At 41.3% G+C, this 19529-nt stretch overlaps 1 protein-coding gene across 2 annotated transcripts in view; it reads right to left on the reverse strand.

Annotated features, from left to right (window-relative positions):
- Positions 1-19529, reverse strand: part of JMJD1C (jumonji domain containing 1C) — a 304550-nt gene that overhangs the window by 253686 nt on the left and 31335 nt on the right. Inside the window, exons 2-5 of one of the 2 annotated variants that reach the window (XM_044056466.1) lie at positions 7532-7656; positions 6969-7112; positions 6018-6243; positions 4268-5922 (exon numbers count right to left, since the gene is read on the reverse strand). In XM_044056466.1, coding sequence (XP_043912401.1) covers positions 4268-5922; positions 6018-6243; positions 6969-7112; positions 7532-7656 — 2150 coding nt within the window. The remainder of the gene's footprint in view (positions 1-4267; positions 5923-6017; positions 6244-6968; positions 7113-7531; positions 7657-19529) is intronic. The other variant, XM_044056465.1, reaches the window with a different exon arrangement.

The raw sequence follows: 19529 nt of genomic DNA on the forward strand, positions 1-19529 counted from the left end.
GGAGGTGGTGCAATGCCTTATGATATCTTTCACCTTAGCATATCAGTATGCATGACCTCCCAAGCCCCAGAATTCCACTTTCTACATATTTCTTTACTTCCTTGTTCTGTTTCAATGCTTCTAAGTGCCTTCCTACCTTGAAATTATCTGCAATTAGTGCTACCCAGTTCTCTTTCCTAAGCTTGTTGTCTCATCTCTGAACCTATGACTTTTACCCAGAGAAGGTACAGTTGTGTACACTTACCATTAATGTAGATGTTCGAGTATATTCACTGTTGCAGTCATTACATTTGGGTTATCTGCTTGCAGGTTGCCCTCAGTCTGCCTGATTAACAAAGTCTTGGGTCCTGCATCAGTTACTGTCCCTTCTTCCATGACGTCAGGTCATCAGGGGTACAAAACATGCAGCCGATGCCATTACATCAGTTTTTTCTTGCCCCAGATGTCAGGTGCCTCCCTAATGGGAAGCAATTAAACATAAAAGCACAAAGATATACCTCCAACAAAAAAAGCAAATACACCAAAAAGGCTTTTAAGCATAGGAAAGGAAAGTAGAGGTGTAGCCAAAAGAAGTTAGGGGGCTGAAGGGAGGGTAACCAGGACTGCAACAGTGAATACACTCGAACATCTACATTTATGGTAAGTATACACAACTGTACTATGTTCTTCATGTTTCACTGTTGCAGTCATTACATTTGGGTAGATTCCCAAAGCTATGGTTGGGAGGAGGAATTTAGATAGCATTAGGGCCAGCTATAAGGCCCTGCAAGACTGCAGTGGCAAAGCCAGCTCTGGATTTAGAGAAAATTGGCAAATGATAATGCTTGGTGAAAGTATGTACAGAACTCCAGGTAGCAGCTTCTAGGATGTCCCTGGTAGGGACGCCTCTGAGAAAGGCTGTAGAGGTAGATGCAGCCCTGGAGGAGTGAGGTCTGATCCCCTGGGGGATAGGTTTTCCATGGTGCTTACAGAAGAAATGAATGCAATGGCTTATCCATTTAGAAAAGGTTTGCTTTGAAATAGCCTTCTCCTCTGCCGCAAATGCCACCAGCAGTTGTTCAGATTTCTTTTGAGGTTTAGTCCTGTCCAAGTAGAATCTAAGTTGTCTGTGCACATCTAAGGAATGCAGTATCCGTTCCCCTTTGCTCTGTGGATTGGGAAAGAAGGTTAGCAAATGAATGGACTGATTAAAAGCCACACTGGATACCACCTTGGGCATGAAGGATGGATTGGTTCTGAGGGACACCCTGTCTGCATGAAAGATGATGAAAGGCTCCAGTACCATAAGGGACTGTAATTCAGATATCCTTCTAGCTGAAGTGATTGCTAAAAGGAAAGCTGTTTTCCAAGAAATACATTTTAAGTCTGCAGTAGCAGCTGGCTCAAAAGGAAGTAGAGTGAGTTTCTCCAAGACAAAGTTAAGGTCCCAGGCTGGGGTTTGAATCTCCTGGGTGGTCTCAAATTTTTGGCCCCTCTGAGGAACTGCTTGAGCAGTGGATGAGAGAAGAGGGGAGGTTCTGTGTTATAATGAGCTGAAATGGCTGAGGCGTGGATTTTAACGGAGGAAAAAGACAGGTCCTTGTGAAGCATCTCAGTTAAGTATTGTAAAATCTGAGGTAAATTGGGTGCTGCTGTGCTCATCCCTTGAGATTGGCTCCAGGCACAGAATTTTTTCCATTTTTCAGCATAAGATTTTCTAGCACTAGGCCTCCTTGCCTCTAAAATGATATCCATCACAGGTTTGCTGAGGGATGGTAAAGGAGAGATTAAGTAATTAGCCAGGCTGCAAGGTTCAGTGTTGGAAGCTGAGGGTGCAGAATCTGGTTCTACTGCTGAGACAGCAGGGAAGGAGTCTGAGGCAGGTGCCATAGAGATAACTGTGACACACTGTGCAGGAGGGGGTACCAGTGTTGGTGCGGCCAGTCTGGAGCAATCAAAATCATCCTTGGTTTGTCCTGTTTGATTTTTAGTAGTACTTTGGAGAGCAGAGGCAGAGGGGGTAGGCATAGACTGATAGGTTTTTCCAGCTGAAGGACATAGCATCCACTTTCCCGGCTTGTTTGTGGGGAGTCCTTGTACAACATTTGTCCAACTGGTAGTTCTGGGGAGAGGCAAACAGGTCTATATCTGGACTCCCCCATTTGCTTGTCAACATGTTGAAAATCCTTGGTTCCAGTTTCCACTCGTGTGGGTCCAGAAGGTTTCTGCTTAGTCCATCTGCCAGTGTATTTAATTTTCCTGGCAGGAATTGAGCTTGTAGGTGCACTTGGTAGCTCAAGACTGTGTTCCACAATGTCATAGCTAGTCTGCCGGGGGGGTAAGAATGTGTACCCCCCTGCTTGTTTATGTACCACATAACAGTGGTGCTGTCCGTCTTTACCATTAGTTGTCCTGGGAGAATGTGGTCCTTGAAGGCTGTCAGAGCATTCTGTACAGCTAACATTTCTTTTTGATTGATATGCAGGTGCATTTGACTTGAGTTCCATTTGCTGTGAATGCACTTCCCTGCCAGGTGAGCCTCCCCCTGCATAGTCTGATGCATCTGTTGTTAGGGTTTGGGTGGCAGGGGGTGGTGTGAAAGGTAGTCCCTTGTTTTGATAGCAGGCCTCTGCCCACCAAAGGAACTCTAGGCGTAGGCAAGGTATGATAGGAATCATTGTTTCTAGGTCTTGAGAATGCTGACACCACAGGCTTTTTAGATGCCACTGTAGTTTCCTCATATGCAGTCTTGCATATGGAATTAGAAGAATGCAGGAGGCCATGAACCCCAAGGCTTACAGTATTTGTCTTGCAGACAGCAGGGTTTTTGTGGACACTTGTTTGAAGTAGGTTGTCAAATGAATTTGCTTTTCTGACATGAGGTAAGCCATCTGGGAAGTTGTATTCAAGCTTGCTCCCAGGAATATAATTTGTTGACAGGGTACCAGGTGTGATTTCTTTTCATTTATGGTGTACCCCAGACAAGTTAGAACCTTTTTTACAAAGGCCAGATGATTCAAAAGTATGTCCTGGCTTTCTGCCTGAATTAGACAATCGTCCAGGTATGGGTATATTTGAATATTTCTTTGCCTGCAAAATGCAATAACTGGAACAAGGCACTTTGTGAATACCCTGGGCACAGTAGATAAGCCAAAAGGCAGTGCAGAGAACTGATAGTGTGTGTAGCCTGCTTTGAAGCATAGGTATCTTCTGCAAGATTCCCTGATTGGGATGTGCAGGTATGCTTCTTTTAAATCTAGCATTTCCAACCAGGCATCTTTGCCTAGCATAGGAAGTAATTGGTGAACAGTCAACATCTTGAATTTTGGAATCTCCAAAAAGGTGTTTAGAGTAGACAGGTCCAGGATAGGACGCCATGAATTGTCTTTTCTGGGTACCAGGAAAAGTCTCGAGTAGAAACCTTGTCCCTTTTCCTCTTCTGGTACCAGTTGAATAGCCCCCATGCTTAAGAGAGAAAACACTGATATCGGTAAGGAGCAAGAAAACGTTTCCCCAATGGGGTACATAGCTTTAGTTGAAGACTTTGGTTCTGAAACTTGAAAACGAAAATTTCAGGAGTCAGCCGACCGGCACTTGCGAACTGCTTCTGCTTCGGGCACCGCACGGCAAGAAAGACTGATGTAATGGCATCGGCTACATGTTTTATACCCCTGACGACCTGATGTCATGGAAGAAGGAACAGGAACTGATGCAGGACCCAAGACTATGTTAATCAGGCCGACTGAGGGCAACCTACAAGCAGATAACCCAAATGTAAGGACTGCAACAGTGAAACACGAAGAACATCTGTATTGTATAAAGGTTGTATGAAAACAGAACCATTACAAATCATAACTTGAGCAGCCATGAGAAAATATCTACAGCATTTGTAAAATAAATTCTACACTGACATAAAACACCAGCTTATTCTGCCTTCTGTTTTATTTTAGCCTGTATTCCAGTTTGAAGAGCATCAAATTTTAGCTTGGACAGTTAATTTCATGTGCATTACACCTGTAGGTAATTTGTTCTTCATAAAAAAGAGCAAAGCATTTCAACTACAGTGATTGCTTGTAGCCATCCTTTACACATGCCCAAATATATAGTAAATGTTGTAAATATATTTTAAGAAAAATCTAGCTCAGGGAGTATCTACTCCACCACTGCAGAGGCAAACTAGCTTATTTATAGCTCATCAGGTTTCACAAGAATTAAATTGCATGTTTTTTGTGGTTCAGCAGCAGCAAACCAAAATGAAGCAGATAGTCTTAACAACATTTACACTTACCCTTCTAAGACAGGATTCTGCATTCACAGAATTTTCAGGATGGGCCCATTTGGATGAAGACAGGCTAAGTCCTGGATAAGGATGCGTTCCATTTGGATAGGGCCACATAATTGAGTAGAGTTCAAGTTGACCATATGAAGAGGCTGGGTGTGCTTGACCAAGAAGGTGAGGAGGCTGCTGTTGCTGTAAAAGCTGCTGCTGTTGATGGTGTGCTAGTGCTAAATGACTGAGGTTGCTGGCATGTACAGAGTCCAGACGTGGATGTCCTGATATTAATGGTGCAGCAGGTACTCCAGAGAGGACTGCTGACAGATGATGGGACTGATGAACTGAATGGTGCTGCGCAGTGATAGCAGTCAAGGAGGGCTGAGCTGCTGGCCCACCTAGAAGATGAGGTGAAGCACTTAAAGCTGCATGGTGCGTACTTGGTGTTAAACAACTTGTATGAGATGAAACGTGTAGAGGGTGAAGGTGCTGGTGAAGGTATGATGAAAGGCGGTTTGTTTCTGATGGCGGGCCTATCAGTGCAGGGTCCCTGTAAACTGTAAAAGGTTCATTTCTGTCAATAAGTAGTGGGCTTTTTGTAGCATCTGCACTTCGTACTGGATGAAAACTTGACCTGGGGAACTCAGGTTCACTTTTTGCAACTTGCCAACCAACTACAGCAGCCTGACTGCTCTGGAAGTTCATTTTTGGCTTCAGTGTTTCAGATGAATTTGTTTTAGATTTAGAAGCATCTGGAGAGGCACTGGATTTACTCCTAGAAATATCAGCTGAAGTGTTAAACTTTGGATTAAGTGGCTCAGAAGGGGGGTGCTGCCTGTTCATCTTTTTAACCTCTTCACTGTGAAAAACAGCAGTAATAGAAGGCCTTACTGTGCCGTAATATGGCTTTTCTTTCTCATTTTTTATTAGCCCTTCCTGTAAGTTTTTCATTGCCTCTGTCTGTGCGAAATCCATTTTTTTTACATTATTTTTCAGAGGATGATCAAGGTCTTTTTTTATTTCAAAGGCAACAGTTTCAGAAAGTGAATTTTTTGAGTCGCTATTACGTGAATCTGATTGAAGGGATGTCTGTAAACAAACTGTGACTTGCTTATTTTCCTTAACTGTCCTATCTGAATTACCTTCATCAGTAATGTCAATAACACATTTGGGTGTAGTAGGTTTAGCTGGCCAAAATCCCCTGGGTATTAAGTTCACAGCACTTCGCTTTTCCACAATGTAGCCTTGAACATCTGGAACATTGGCATTCTGCTCATAAAGCGTAGGCGGATCTGCTGGATGAACTGGAGGCTTTTCTTCTTGCAGCACAGAAGCAGCTGCCTGAAGCCTCTCTTGCTCATGTTGTTTTTCATCTTCCTGTATTTTATCCCGTGGAGACTGCCCATCAGTTAATTTCTGTTCCACTGCCCCCTCACCACTCTGGGATTTTCCTTCCTCTTCGCTAGCCTTTGAAGTGCTCTTGTTTTTCACCTCAGTCTCTGAATTCAGCTCTGAGGAAGAATCTATTCTTTTATTTGAGTTTTCAGAGTCACTGCTTACAGAGTAATCAGAGCCATCATCTGCCCGTAATCTTTTTAAACCCAATTTCTTTTCGTTCTCTGGTTTACGTTTTTTATTTAAGCTATGTTTATTTTTGTTTTTCAAAAAATCTGAAAAGAGAGAAAGAGAAATAAATCAGTATAAGTTCTGCACTATTTAAGAAAATAAAACTATTTTATTTACAGAACATGGTGGAAACACATGCCTCCTCTTCCAGTGAAATCACATTTTTCTTCCTTTAACTTGTCTTCATCCGGGATGCTGCTATCTGATCCCTTCCTCTTGCACGACCGGGCATTCCTCTGCTGCTGCATTTGCTGTTGCTGCTGCATCTGCGGCTGTTGTGATTGTACTGGACTTTGTTTCGTTGCTGCAGACTGAGAATTCATTGTTGGTCTGGGACTATTAGCCTGAGCACGTGTATAATGACACTACAAACAAACAGTCAACTGTACATCTTACAAACATAATTAGCTTATGCTGCAAATGCAATGGGATTTGCTAGACTGAAGAACACAATGGAATTTAAGGCTTTACTACAGTACACACTGCTCCCCATGATCCAGACAGTATATGTTCTACATCAAGTCTGTTCTTGACGGTACTTAAACATTGCTGATTCCCATACAAGCTGTCTACAGTCATGCTTTAACTAGAAACCCACACAGACCTATACTGCAGCAAGGTCATGAGGTGACACTTATTAGCAGAAAAGCCCACAGGCACAAGTTTCAACTGGGATAGACTTTCTGACTCAGCTGCTCTACCAGCCCTGATACAGTCATCTCTCTTGGCTGCTGAAAAGTCAAGGAGAAGCAGAGCAAGTTAAACAAACAAAAAAAAAACAGCAGGACTTGGAGATTTCTGGATGACCAGCCCTTATGATATGAAGAACATAACAATAAACGGACAAAAGTAAGTGTTTTCAGTTCTCCCCACTTGAACTGTCTGTGACACATGTTCATGTGCTTTTCCCTCCCTGAACTACAACAGATGTTGATACGTGTCCACTGCTAAGGATTAAATGTATGCTAACACAGAAAGCACTATGCAGAACTGCACTGCCCTCCCCATATAACTTTCCTGCTCATTCCCGAAGCAGCAGCTCTAATGTAGCAAACCTGCTGTAAACACTGCACATAAATATGGTACTTACATGAGAAGCGTTGCTGTTCTGATTGGATCGCGACCTTCGCCGTGACGTTATGCCAATATTTTCACCTTTTAATAAAGAGTAAACGACTTCATCTAAAAAGGTCATCTGAACCATAGAAGGATCAACATTCTGTGGCTCTAAAACCTGAATTTTTAAAATAAAAGGTACTGTTGAGCTGGGATATTGAATGTTCAATGCTATAAACTAGATAACTATTTTTGTTTACAAACAGAGCCTCTGCATTTTCATAAAACTACAATATTGCCAAGAAAGAATACTTGCCAATTAGTGATTTACTATATCTACTAATACAATTAACTGATTAAGCATTAATCTTACCTATTATTTCAATGCACTTGTATTAAATGTTTCACCTCACAATAGCTTTGCAAAGAGTAACGCAATTTTATACACATTTAAGTCTCCCATCCAAAGTTAACATTACAACAACACAACTGTGCTAGTGTGTATTACTTGCCGTCTGTAACTACTATGCTTTTATACAAAAGGGTATAGTACATCAACCACAGACAGAGTACACAAAGAAGTGCAATCATGTTTACCTGATCATTCATTACAACCATAGTGCGACTGAAAAGATCATGATGAGTAATGATGCCAGTGAACCACTGGGTGGCAGAGTCTTGTCTATACACTCTCACTCTGTAGCCATTCAAAGAATAGGGACCTGCAAGACAAAGTCATTGATGAAAAATAATCCCAGACCTACACCTTTCACAAGTCAGAGTAATTAATACAGCAAGAACAGAATGTCAATGATTTTGGTGTGCAATGCGAGGTTTCCGTGCACTTGAAAAACCAAAGGTGGAAATTTTGTTCATGTCTCTCTCTCTCCAAGGAGAGAGATACAGATGGCAAACTATGGCTCACAGCAGCTGCTGTAATACAAATTAGATTTTACCTAGGTTCTTGTCAGAGTTTCTGTATCCCCAGGAAGAAGGGAAGAAAGAAAGCAGTGCACTCTCAGAGGTACCTAAATATCCTATTTCATGTGGCAGCTAAGAAAGCCTTTACAGTTTATGACATCATGAGCTAAAATTATGACATGATCCTAGGTTGAAGATGTGGGAGGTGGAATAAGGTATTGACCAAAATAAAAAAGACCAAAAAGTAAAACAACGAACTAAAAGACAAAATAGTCTTCAACTGTTCTACCCAATGATTGTGAGCAAACACTATTCTTTCTCTGCTGCATACAATATCAGATTGTGTTAAACAGAGCAGTTCTGTTTTTTTTAACCTGTGAATAGTTTGTTATATGCTATAAAGAATACATTATTTGTAAGTGACAAGTAAAGACGGGCAGAATACACTACAATAAACACATGTAAAAATCTTGCGGTGGCTATTATACAAGCAATAATGCCTGACAGGGTGTGATATTGTGTAAATAACACCCGCCCAGGGGTGTTCTGAGACCCAAAGCCAGAGATTGTCTTGCCTTATAAACCAGTCACTCCTCTCATTTTTACAGCCATTACAGAAAATAAATAAAATGATGTCCTACTTCATTCAACCTCTTGTCAAGGGATTTCTGTTGAGGCTCACAAATCTGGATGACATCTCTTTTTTTTTAACTAAGGATAATGTAGGGTATATCCACTTTAATGCATTAATCCATTCTTCTTGATAATCCACAAGAAATAAGGGGAACCAAAGTGATCATCGAGCATGACACAGCATTATGCAAGCTAGCCAATTATAGACTATTCAAGCACACTAAAATTTATGTGGGTCTTTCAAACAACTATAGATTATTATCAATTACCATGCTCTATAAACAGACCACTTCTGCACCCCCAGTAGTCAGTAAAGAATGTACACTTGGTAGCCATGGATGGACACACTTACCTACTCCCATAGACCTACACACCTGCACAGTACCAATGGGTACTGTATAGGAGGATGGCATAATGGTTAAGGTGTTTACCTTACAAACACAAGGTGCAGGGTTTGATTCTCTCATGGGATAATTGGCTAGGCTTAAAATGGCCCACAAGGACAGTTAGCCTAGTACAAACCTATAAACCAATGTGTTGCAGGAAACATATTTGTGCTCATTCTGTCATAGTGCTACTCTGAAGTTCATTATCCCTCAGCCAAAAGTCCCTTCAGTCCTGCAATCATCCCTATGGCCACCTTGATAACTTCCTCTCTCCCACTGTCTTCTTCCTGCATCTTATTTACAAATCATGAGGAAATCTACTGATTGTTACCGCTTATGTATTAAAATTTGCAAACATGAAGAAAAATGTTTATGGACATTTACCGTAATGGGCTTTTTATTTTTAATATTATTTACAGTTGGTATTCATTTAACGCTGCTTTTTTACAGTGTGGAGTAACACAACATCTTGGACAAACTCAATTTGTTATGTCATTCTGAATATTTATTTATTCAATTTGCTAAACTGCTGGGTGAACTGGTCCAAGGACTATTTTCAGTCATGGTCAGAGCCAAAATGCAGCACAGCAGGGAAGTCATTAAAAAACAATGTTACAGCTGACTACAGTGAATGTAAACAATAAACATAAAATAAAGAAAATGCAGTCTTGATACATAAAATATACACAAATACATATCTGATTATGTAATGAACTGGAATATGTACTACATGGATAAGTTAATAAATTCTACTGTCAGAAGTGCATACTTCATGATGTGATGTACAGAAATATTACTACTTCAGTAGTTAGTGTGTGAGTACATGTGTGTGCGATATGTATACACACACACACTTGAGTGAGGTGGGGTCACTTGAGAGCGAGTCTGAAATTAGACTTTTAGAAATTCACAATGGCTAAGAACCCCCCCCCCCCCCCAACATTATTCCTTAACAATGACCACAGTGGAAAAATCCATAGAGAATTTTTCTTGCTAATAATAAAATGCTAGCACTTTTTTCTGCCTGGCAGCCTGATATGCTGTTGTCAGCTGCATGTTTCTCTTCCATCCAGTATGAATCAGAACCAATGCAGTGTTAATTTTTTTTAAATGCACTCTTGATAAACGTCTCTACTCCATTCCATTTGCAATTTTACTTTGTAACCTTCTAGTAATAAACATCATGACACCCAGTGCAACAGTCCTCCTGATGAATACCAACTTTTTTATTATTCAAAGAGACAGCTACACAAATAAAAGATAAAGCTATGAACCGAAAAAGAGAACCAAGCCACTCAATACTTAAGTCTTTGAGCTGCTTTTGGAGAAATTGAGAAGTGCACAATTCTCAATGCCTTAAGATCTTTTAACTGGTGAAAAGAGATTAAGCCACTAATAGAACACAGCCAAAGCTGAAATAAACAGATTTCTCTTGACTTGCATGAGCTATAAAGTAGGGAACCTTCCCTGACTTCATTTCTGCATTAACAAAGTGGCAACATGAGCCACTCCAGCATGCCATCAGCTGCAGTACAGAAGGTAAGACAAGTGTGAAAACTGGGTCTTCGCATATCTGTGCCTCCTTCGACCCAGAGGGCAGAAGTGAACAGCTGCTCACTGTTTCTAACATCTCTTACCAGTAGCACAGATTTTGCTAAATGAGAATACAAGCATAAACAGCAATGTCTCTCATGTTCAATGCATCTGCCTTTCAAAGTAACAACTTATCATTTGCTTTTACTTAAAATATAGCCTTGCACTTCCCTGTAAATCAAATAGTTCTGTCGTTTTTGTGAACTCTGTCTAGCCGCATCTAGATGTCACAATCACCCATGAGACATACACATACAAAGTTAACAAATAACATAGCAGCATTGCTGTCACCTTGTCTGTGAATGGTGTGGCAGTTCATACATGAAGCTTTCTCATAGGAGATCTCACTCACTTCACATTTTGTCCACGGACTCCACATCAGAAGCTTAGACTTGTGCAGAGTAAAAACATACCCCTCCAAAACACCAGTTTTGCAAGCAGCAAAAATACGGTGTCAACATATCTGGCTTCCATACAAGATTAATGTGAGAGTCTCTGCAGGTGAACACTGTGCTACAAGTACTTCCACATGTATTGCATCATGCTAGAAAAGTCATCCAAATGACAAGCACACAAATACACACACACTCCATACATGCACGCGCTCACACAAACAAAGCAGCACCTAACCAACCCAATGTATGAAGACTGTTAAGGCAAAAACTGTATATGCTACACAAGAGAAAACTAATGTAGATCATTTATTTGGGCTTCCTCCTCAGCAGGAAAAAAAGCTCAAGAAATTTCTCTGTAGCAATCTTTCAGACAGGAGGTTCTCCTACTCGATCTTCCCCACCACCACCACATTCACATGTATGCCCACACACACACACACACACACACACACACACACACACACACACACACATCATGAAAATCACCATCGCCATGTTTGGGTGTTGTACACCACACATAATTTGAAAAAAAAATGGAACCTACTAAAACGTTTTACCTGCAATTGCTAACAAAAGAAGTGATACAACCTTTACTTGATTTATATAATACAAAGCAGGTCCTTGTTTGATGCGCAGTGCTTTGCTCAATCTTTGTGACACTTCTGGATACTAAAACCCACAATATATAACACACACACACACACACACACACACGTTACATTTCTAACCCACCAAAGACATGCTTTTAGTTGAAGACATAAATCTGCCATAACATTTTTTAAAACTTCCTGTATGTGACTGCTAAACAAGAATGACTATCAGATACAGTGGGGGTCATTCCACTAGGATTGTCCTGTGAAAAAGAAAATATACCCCAGTGATTTTCAAATTACAAAAAGGTCTGAGAAATGTGAGCTGGACTAGCAGGATTGTTGGGCCTCCAGTCATGCAAGGCATGGGCCAGTAAAACATAAGTACTCACATTTTTTTTTGGTTAATGATGTGTTGTTGCTATTCATGTAGCTGCAGTAAACCAAGTACAGTAATATTAAAAGTTGTTTGGAAAGCTGACTAACCAGGCCTGTGAAATATCAACTGTCAGTCACAGTTGAGTAAAGTTACTTACTAGTGATGCTAAGTAAGATATTGTGGGGGATGGTATGCATATTCCCTAAAAATACCCAACATAAAAAATACATTTAATATACTTCTGTCTGGAGAAATGGCTATTTAATGTGTTACAATTAGCACAGAATCAGATTAACTCAATTAAAAAAAAGATAAACAAATAAAAACATTTCTCCACAACACTGTCACTAGAAAGTGAAGGCAAAAAAAAAAAGATATAGATAGATAGACAGATAGATAGATAGATAGATAGATAGATAGATAGATAGATAGATGAATAGATAAATAGATAGATTTACTGCATCTAGGCTGTGTCATATGAGGACACAAATTGCAACGCATGCGGTAAGAGAAATGCTTCCATCAGGCCACAAATAATGCTACTGAGGCCTTAGTATTGCATGGCGGTTACACCACCCAACTGCCCAGATATTCACAGAATGTTCAGATTTTTACCTAATATTTTTGGCCTGCTTCTCATAAAATTGTGGTTTTCTGGCAAATCACTGGAAAATCAATGAGGGCCGAATTCAGAAAATAATGGCAGACATTTGAGTTCAGATTTGATATTCTTCAAATGTCAATGTAAAACCTGTTAGCCAATCAACTTTCTAAGTCTGTAAGACCAATATTTAAAAAGTGTCCCTATTTTTGGGCCTTTGTCCAAGACGTCTTGCTCTAAGAGGTTGATAGGTATGCACAGAATATCACGTTATAATGAAACATGTATAGTTTTCTCTAGTTTGTGGGTGTTATTTTCCTTTGAATTGAAAGACATCACACCAATACCACACAACAGTGAAGGAGTGTGCACCATTTACTTATCTATTTTACTTATGCTTTATTAACTAGGTAAGTGAGCTGGTCCAAAGACCATTTTCAGCCATGACCTTGGCCACTACGACAAGGACAACTATAAAGAAAGAATAGATTACATACACAAAGTACTGCATAAAGAAGCGGGTAAGCTACAAAAGCGCTCACCAGTTTGTTTTGTGTATGTTTATTACTGTTATTAAAACTGTTTATACTCAACTTCAGCCTTTTGGACGTCCGTTTTGGAATACTGCATAAAGTGCACTGCAAACAGCAACATACAGTTAATAAATTTATTTATTTATTTGGTTTTGTTTACTGTGAAAGTCTAACTAGGCAAAAAGACTCCCTTTCGACAGAGGCCTGGGAAGAAAAGCTCCAATACAGAAAAATACTCTAGCAGAACTGTAATATACATAGATTACATAAATACAAAGGCAAAAACACAGCAACAAAGTACAAGCATGACAAAGATAAAACTCTGTAGTATGCATAGTGGAATGGAAAAAACTGCGGTGGTGGTGCTGCGGTAGCGTTGTCGCCTCATAGCAAGACGTTGTCCCGTTCGATTCTCAGCTAGAGCGTCTTCTGTGTAGAGGCATACGTGAATGGGGAATGCCTTTGTTGAAGGTTGTGCGTCAGGGCTAGTAACCCAGTACATAAAAATCCACTACCAATCATTAGCGGACCGGAGTTCCTCTGTGGCGACCCCTAACCGGGAAAAGCCGAAAGACACAAACAAACAATACATAGTGGAATGGTAAAAAAATATTGTGAAGTGACAATAGTTATGACACCCATGGGGACTATAGAATTTGACTCCTCTTTTTCTGATAGGTGCTAAAGAATTAAGTTTACTAGGAATTCTCTGTTGGATATAGAATGTGAAAATGTTTTTGAAAGTGGTTTTGCATAAGAGGTCTCCACGAAAACTGGTGACCCCACCTTGGGATCTTAATTTTGTGTTAGAAAAACATATCTGTTGCTCCACTTGAAGCAGCTCAACAGGTTGACTTGAGGCTCTTAACATGGAAAACAGTGGTGTTATTCACACACCTGCCCTCTGCAAGAAGTGTACATGAGTTGCAAGCTTTGGTGGGTCAGCCCGATCTCATTTTCCACAGAGATAATATTCCCTTAAAAATGAATCCTTCATTTATATCTAAAGTAGTATATGAGTTTGCTTTGAGCCAAGCTATCCATCTCCCTTGTCTTCTTTCCAAAACCTAAAGATGAGGGAGAAGGACTATGCCATACCTTGGATGTCCACAGACAACTCAGGTACTACCTTGACAGAACAAAATCTTACAGGAACTCTAACAATTTAATAAAGGTCTTTAAAAATAATAAATAAAAAATCTTAAAGGAATTCTAATCAGTTGTTCATTTCTTGTAAAAGTAAAAAAGAAAACTTGTGTTAAAAGAAACTATTTCCAAGTGATTGTCTTATGTTATTAGCTTTTGTTATACCCACCAAAACAAGACACTTCCAGACAGAGTCAAGGCTCATACACCGGAGCCTTGGCTTCATCTTTGGCTTTTTGGAAATGGCTGGATTCTTGAAGCACTCTAGAGGCAGCAGTTTGGTTCTCTGTGCACACTTTTATGAAGCACTACAAACTAGACTCCTTTCCTATGTCTAGGATAAGCTTTATTACTACCATAATCCAGGGGGTCCTGGACCCTCACCCTTCCTCTAAGCTATGGTAATCTACCCACATAGCTAAGGCTACTGCAGCAGTGATCCATATGATGAACGTAGTATAGTTTTTTTAAGTAAACATACCATAACAGTAGATATTCAGATGATCATTCCTGCAGTAGCCACTCCCTCCATTGCCCTTATTGTTGTATGTTCTGCATGTGCAAGGACCCTTATTTTTATTTTCCTATCAGTGTCCATGTCAGGGCATTAGCCTCCCTCTCTCTGCTGGCATGAAAGTTCTAAAGAGTTTGGCACCCAAATGTGTCTTTTAATCATCTCAGCTTGAGCTGCCTTAAAGGTTTGAAACCATGCAAGTTGCCCTGAAGCTTTAGAAGCTGGCCAGGAGTTATAGCTTTGTCTGGATATAACACATATTGCTTAGGCTACTGCAGTAGTGACTATTCGAACATCTACTGTTACAGTAAATTTACTTACAGAACTATATTTTCTGAGTTCAAATTTAGTTAGGTTGAAGGAGTATTTGATTTCAGAGGGGCTCTTAACTGTGTTATCTTGTGTAGTTTTCAGTGGACCTTCCTCTACTGATTATTCTTAATTTCTGGTAACTGCCTTTTTTCAGTATTTTTAGTCTTGGTGATTGTTTATTTTGTTGTTTAAAGGGTAGTGCTCTTGTTATGTATTAAATTAATTTTACACAGAATGCATGTTGCAATGTATAATGACAGTTTTGCTTCACAACTGTATTATTAATTCTGTACTGAAATTCATATCTTTCTCATATTATGTATATAGATTTAGAATTAAGCAGTCAAATAAAAACTGAGTGGAATTCCCAGTATCAAGATTAAATTATGAAATGAATGCAACTACAAGCTGTAGAATTAAGAACCTGTGAATGACCAGTGGTCATCACCATTCACGGCACTGACAATACGCCAATTAATTCTCAGCTGGACTGCATAATCCAAAACTTCCTTCAGGAATTGTTTTCATCCTTGGTTACACATTCTGGAGAAAGTACAGTCGTGTACACTTACCATAAATGTAGATGTTCGAGTGTATTCACTGTTGCAGTCATCACACTTGAGTTATCTGCTTGCAGGTAGCCCTCAGTTGGCCCGAATACCAGAGACTTAGTATTTCTGCGTTGGATGCTGTCACTTCTTCCACGACGTTAGGTTATCATGGGTATAAAAACAGGCAGCTGATGCATTATATCAATTTTTCTTGCTCCAAATGTCAGGAGCCCCCAAATAGGGAGCTAGAATATGGTGGGGAAAACACCACCAGTGAAAAGTAAATACCAGTAGGAATAGCCATAGAGAGGAGAGATAAAGAGACAGGGAAAACCAGGGGGCTGGAGGGAAGGAAACCAGGACTGCAACAGTGAATACACTCGAACATCTCCATTTATGGTAAGTCTACACAACTGTACTATGTTCTTCGTGTTTCACTGTTGCAGTCATCACACTTGGGTTGATTCCCAAAGCTGAGGAACGGTGGAGGCAGTCAAGAAGAGTTAGGACTGGCTAGTAGGCCTTGCAAGACTGCTGTAGCAAATCCTGCCCTGGATTTGGAAAGGATAGGCATGTGGTAATGCTTGGTGAAGGTGTATACAGAACTCCAGGTAGCAGCTTCCAGTATGTCCCTTGCAGGGACTCCCCTGAGAAATGCTGTAGAGGTAGGTGTAGCTCTAGTGGAATGTGTTCTGACCCCCTGAGGGGTTCGTTTTCCATGGTGCTTGTAGCAGAAATGGATGCAGTGTGGTATCCATTTGGAAATGGTTTGTTTTGAAATGGCCTTGCCCTCTGCCCCTATTGCAAAGCTGACTAGCAGCTGGTCAGATTTTCTGAAAGGCTTAGTCCTATCAAGGTAGAACATGAGCTGTCTGTGCACATCCAAAGAGTGCAGGATACTTTCCCCTTTATTTTGAGGATTAGGGAAGAAGGTTGGCAAATGGATGGATTGGTTGAGAGCCACACTGGACACCACTTTAGGCATAAAGGAAGGGTTAGTCCTGAGGAAAACCCTGTCAGCATGGAAAATAATGAAGGGTTCCACAGTCATCAGTGCTTGTAACTCACACTCTTCTAGCTGAAGTGATGGCTAGAAGCAAGGCTGTTTTCCAAGAGGAATGTTAACTCTGCTGAAGCAGCAGGTTCAAAAGGGGGAAGTGTGAACTTTTCCAGAACAAAGTTAAGGTCTCAAGTTGGGGTGGGTGCTCTCCTTGGTGGCCTTAAGTTGTTTGCCACTCTAAGGAACTGTTTGATGAGATGGTGAGAGCATAGAGGTGGCTCAGTATTGTAAAGACCCAAAATGGCAGAGGCATGGATCTTAATGGAGGAGAAGGATAGGCCTCTGTGTAGTAGTTCTGCTAGGTAATCCAGGATTAGAGGTAAGGAGGGCAGTGACGAGTCCTTTCCTTTAGACTGAATCCAAGAACAATACCTTTTCCACTTTTCAGCATAGGATTTCCTAGTACTGAGCCTTCTGGCTTCAAGGATGACATCCAGCATCTGCTTGCTTAGGGTTGCTGGTGGGGTATTTAAGGAATAAGCCAGGCTGCAAGATTTAGGGTTTGCAATTGTGGATGCAAAATCTGTCCCTCCTGCTGAGAGAGCAGGGTTGGGTTCTGGTGTAGGTGCCAGGGTGTCACCGTTGTCAGGCTGTGCAGGAGTGGGTACCAGTGCTGGCGTGGCCAGTCCGGGGCAGTCAGAATTGTCTTTGGCCTATCTTGTTTTATCTTGAATAATACTCTTCAGATAAGGGGCAGAGGGGGAAAGGCATAGATTGAGAGGTTTTCCCATTGAAAGGATAGGGCATTCACCTTCCAGGCCCTGCTGTGAGGGTTCCTGGTGCAGAATTTGCTTAACTGCTAGTTGTCGGGGGAGACAAAGAGATCCACTGCTGGGGTACCCCATTTGTGGATCAGAAGGTTGAAGGTGCTGGGCTCCAATTTCCACTCGTGTGGGTCTAGAATATTTCTGCTTAAGTCGTCTGCCAGTGAATTTTGTTTGCCTGGCAGGAATTAACTTGTAGATGAACTCGGTTGTCCAAGGCCGTGTCCCACAGGGCCATGGCTAACCTGCAGAGTGGGTAAGAATGGGTTCCCCCCTGCTTGCTGCTGTACCGCATAACTGTGGTGTTGTCTGTTTTTATCAGTAATTGTTCTGGAAAGAGTAGGTATCTGAAAGCTGTCAGGGCATTCTGTACAGCTAGAATCTCTTTTTGACTGATGTGCAGGAGAATTTGCCTTGGGCTCCAGTGGCCCTGAATACATTTGCCCACCATGTGAGCCCCCCATGCATAATCTGATGCATCTGTGGTAAGGGTCTGGGCAGCATGGGGTTGAGTAAAATGCAGTCTCTTGTTGTGGTTGCATGTTTCTGCCCACCAAAGGAACTCTGTCCTTAGACAAGGTATGATAGGAATGACTGTTTCCAAGTCCTGAGAATGTTGGCACCAAAGACTTTTTAAGTACCATTGAAGTTTCCTCATATGCAGTCTTGCATATGGAATTAGCAGAATACATGAGGCCATGAACCCTAGGGCTTGCAGTATTTTTCTTGCAGATAGCTGGGTTCTGGTGGCCATTTGTTTGAAGTAATCTGTCAGATAGACCTGTTTTTCTGAAGTGAGGAATGCCATCTGGGAAGTTGTGTCCAAACTTGCTCCCAGGAATACAATCTTTTGACTGGGTACCAGTTGTGATTTCTTTTGTTGATGGTGTACCCCAATGAAGTTAGAAGGCTTTTTACAAATCTCAGGTGCTGAAGCAGCAAGTCCTGACTGGCCGCCTGAATCAGGCAGTCGTCCAAGTATGGTTACATTTGGATATTTCTCTGCCTACGGTATGCAATGGCTGGAGCCAAGCATTTTGTGAATACCCTGGGCGCAGTAGATAAGCCAAAGGGAAGTGCAGAGAACTGATAATGCATAGACTCTGCCCTGAAACGTAGGTAATTCCTGCATAACTCCCTTATGGGGATGTGCAGATAGGCTTCTTTTAAGTCTAGGGTGCTAACCAGGCATCCTTGGCTAACATAGGGAGAAGCTGTTGCAGGGTAAGCATCTTGAATTTTGGTACCACCAGGAAGGTGTTGAGAATTGAAAGATCCAGGATTGGGTGCCAAGAGCCCTCTGGGTACCAGGAATAGTCTGGAGTAGAATCCTTGACCACTCTGTTCTACTGGAACAGGCTGTATAGCTCTGACATTGAGCCAGGAAAGTACTTGGTTTTGAGCCTCTGCCCACTGGTTTGGTGGAAGGTCTGGAAACCCGCTTGGGGTTGGCAGTGAATGGAAATAAAGTTTGTACCCCTGGGTTACAATGTTGAGGACCCATCAGTCCTGAGTGATGGACATCCAATTTTTTGCTTGAAGGGCAAGTTTTCCTCCTAGAGGCACAAGCAATTGGGCAGGGCTGGGAAGCAGAGATAAGAAGTCATTGTGAACTTTTTCCATAAGGAGGTGGCTTACCACTCCCTGCTCTAGGGGTGGGGGTGCTCCATTGCTTAGATCTCTGCATGCCCTGAGACTGTAGTCTGGGTGGCTTGTTTCCCCTGAGTCTTGATTGGGAAGGCCTGGAGGGGGCTGGAAAGGACCAGTGTTTTGAAGGGCAATGCCTATTGAATCTAGGTGGTTGCACTTGTAGGAATTATTTAACAGTTTGCATAGATTTAGCCTTTTCTTCCATCTTTTTAAGAACTTCTTCTGCTTTGGTGCCAAACAAACAGTCCTTATTTAAAGGAGCATCTAGTAATTTAAATTTGACATTATCTGGCAAGGCCTGCTCCTTCAGCCAAGCATATCTTCTCAGTACAGAGCCAGTGACTGCTGCCCTGCAAGATGCTTCCAGGGCATCAAAGCCACATTGCAAAGTATGCTTACTAACTTGGTTTGCAGAGTGCATAAGTTCCTTTCTTTATTTTCTGCACAATCTGGAAAAATTACCACTTTTTGTTTAATAAGTTCCATAATATGTTGCTGCTATTTCAGCATGTGAAACTGGCAATTCAATGCCCTGATAGCAAGAGTTGCAGAGGTATATACCTTCTT

Source organism: Protopterus annectens, chromosome 14.part0, assembly GCF_019279795.1.
Source record: "Protopterus annectens isolate FY-2018-M chromosome 14.part0, PAN1.0, whole genome shotgun sequence".
Taxonomy (NCBI): domain Eukaryota; kingdom Metazoa; phylum Chordata; order Ceratodontiformes; family Protopteridae; genus Protopterus; species Protopterus annectens.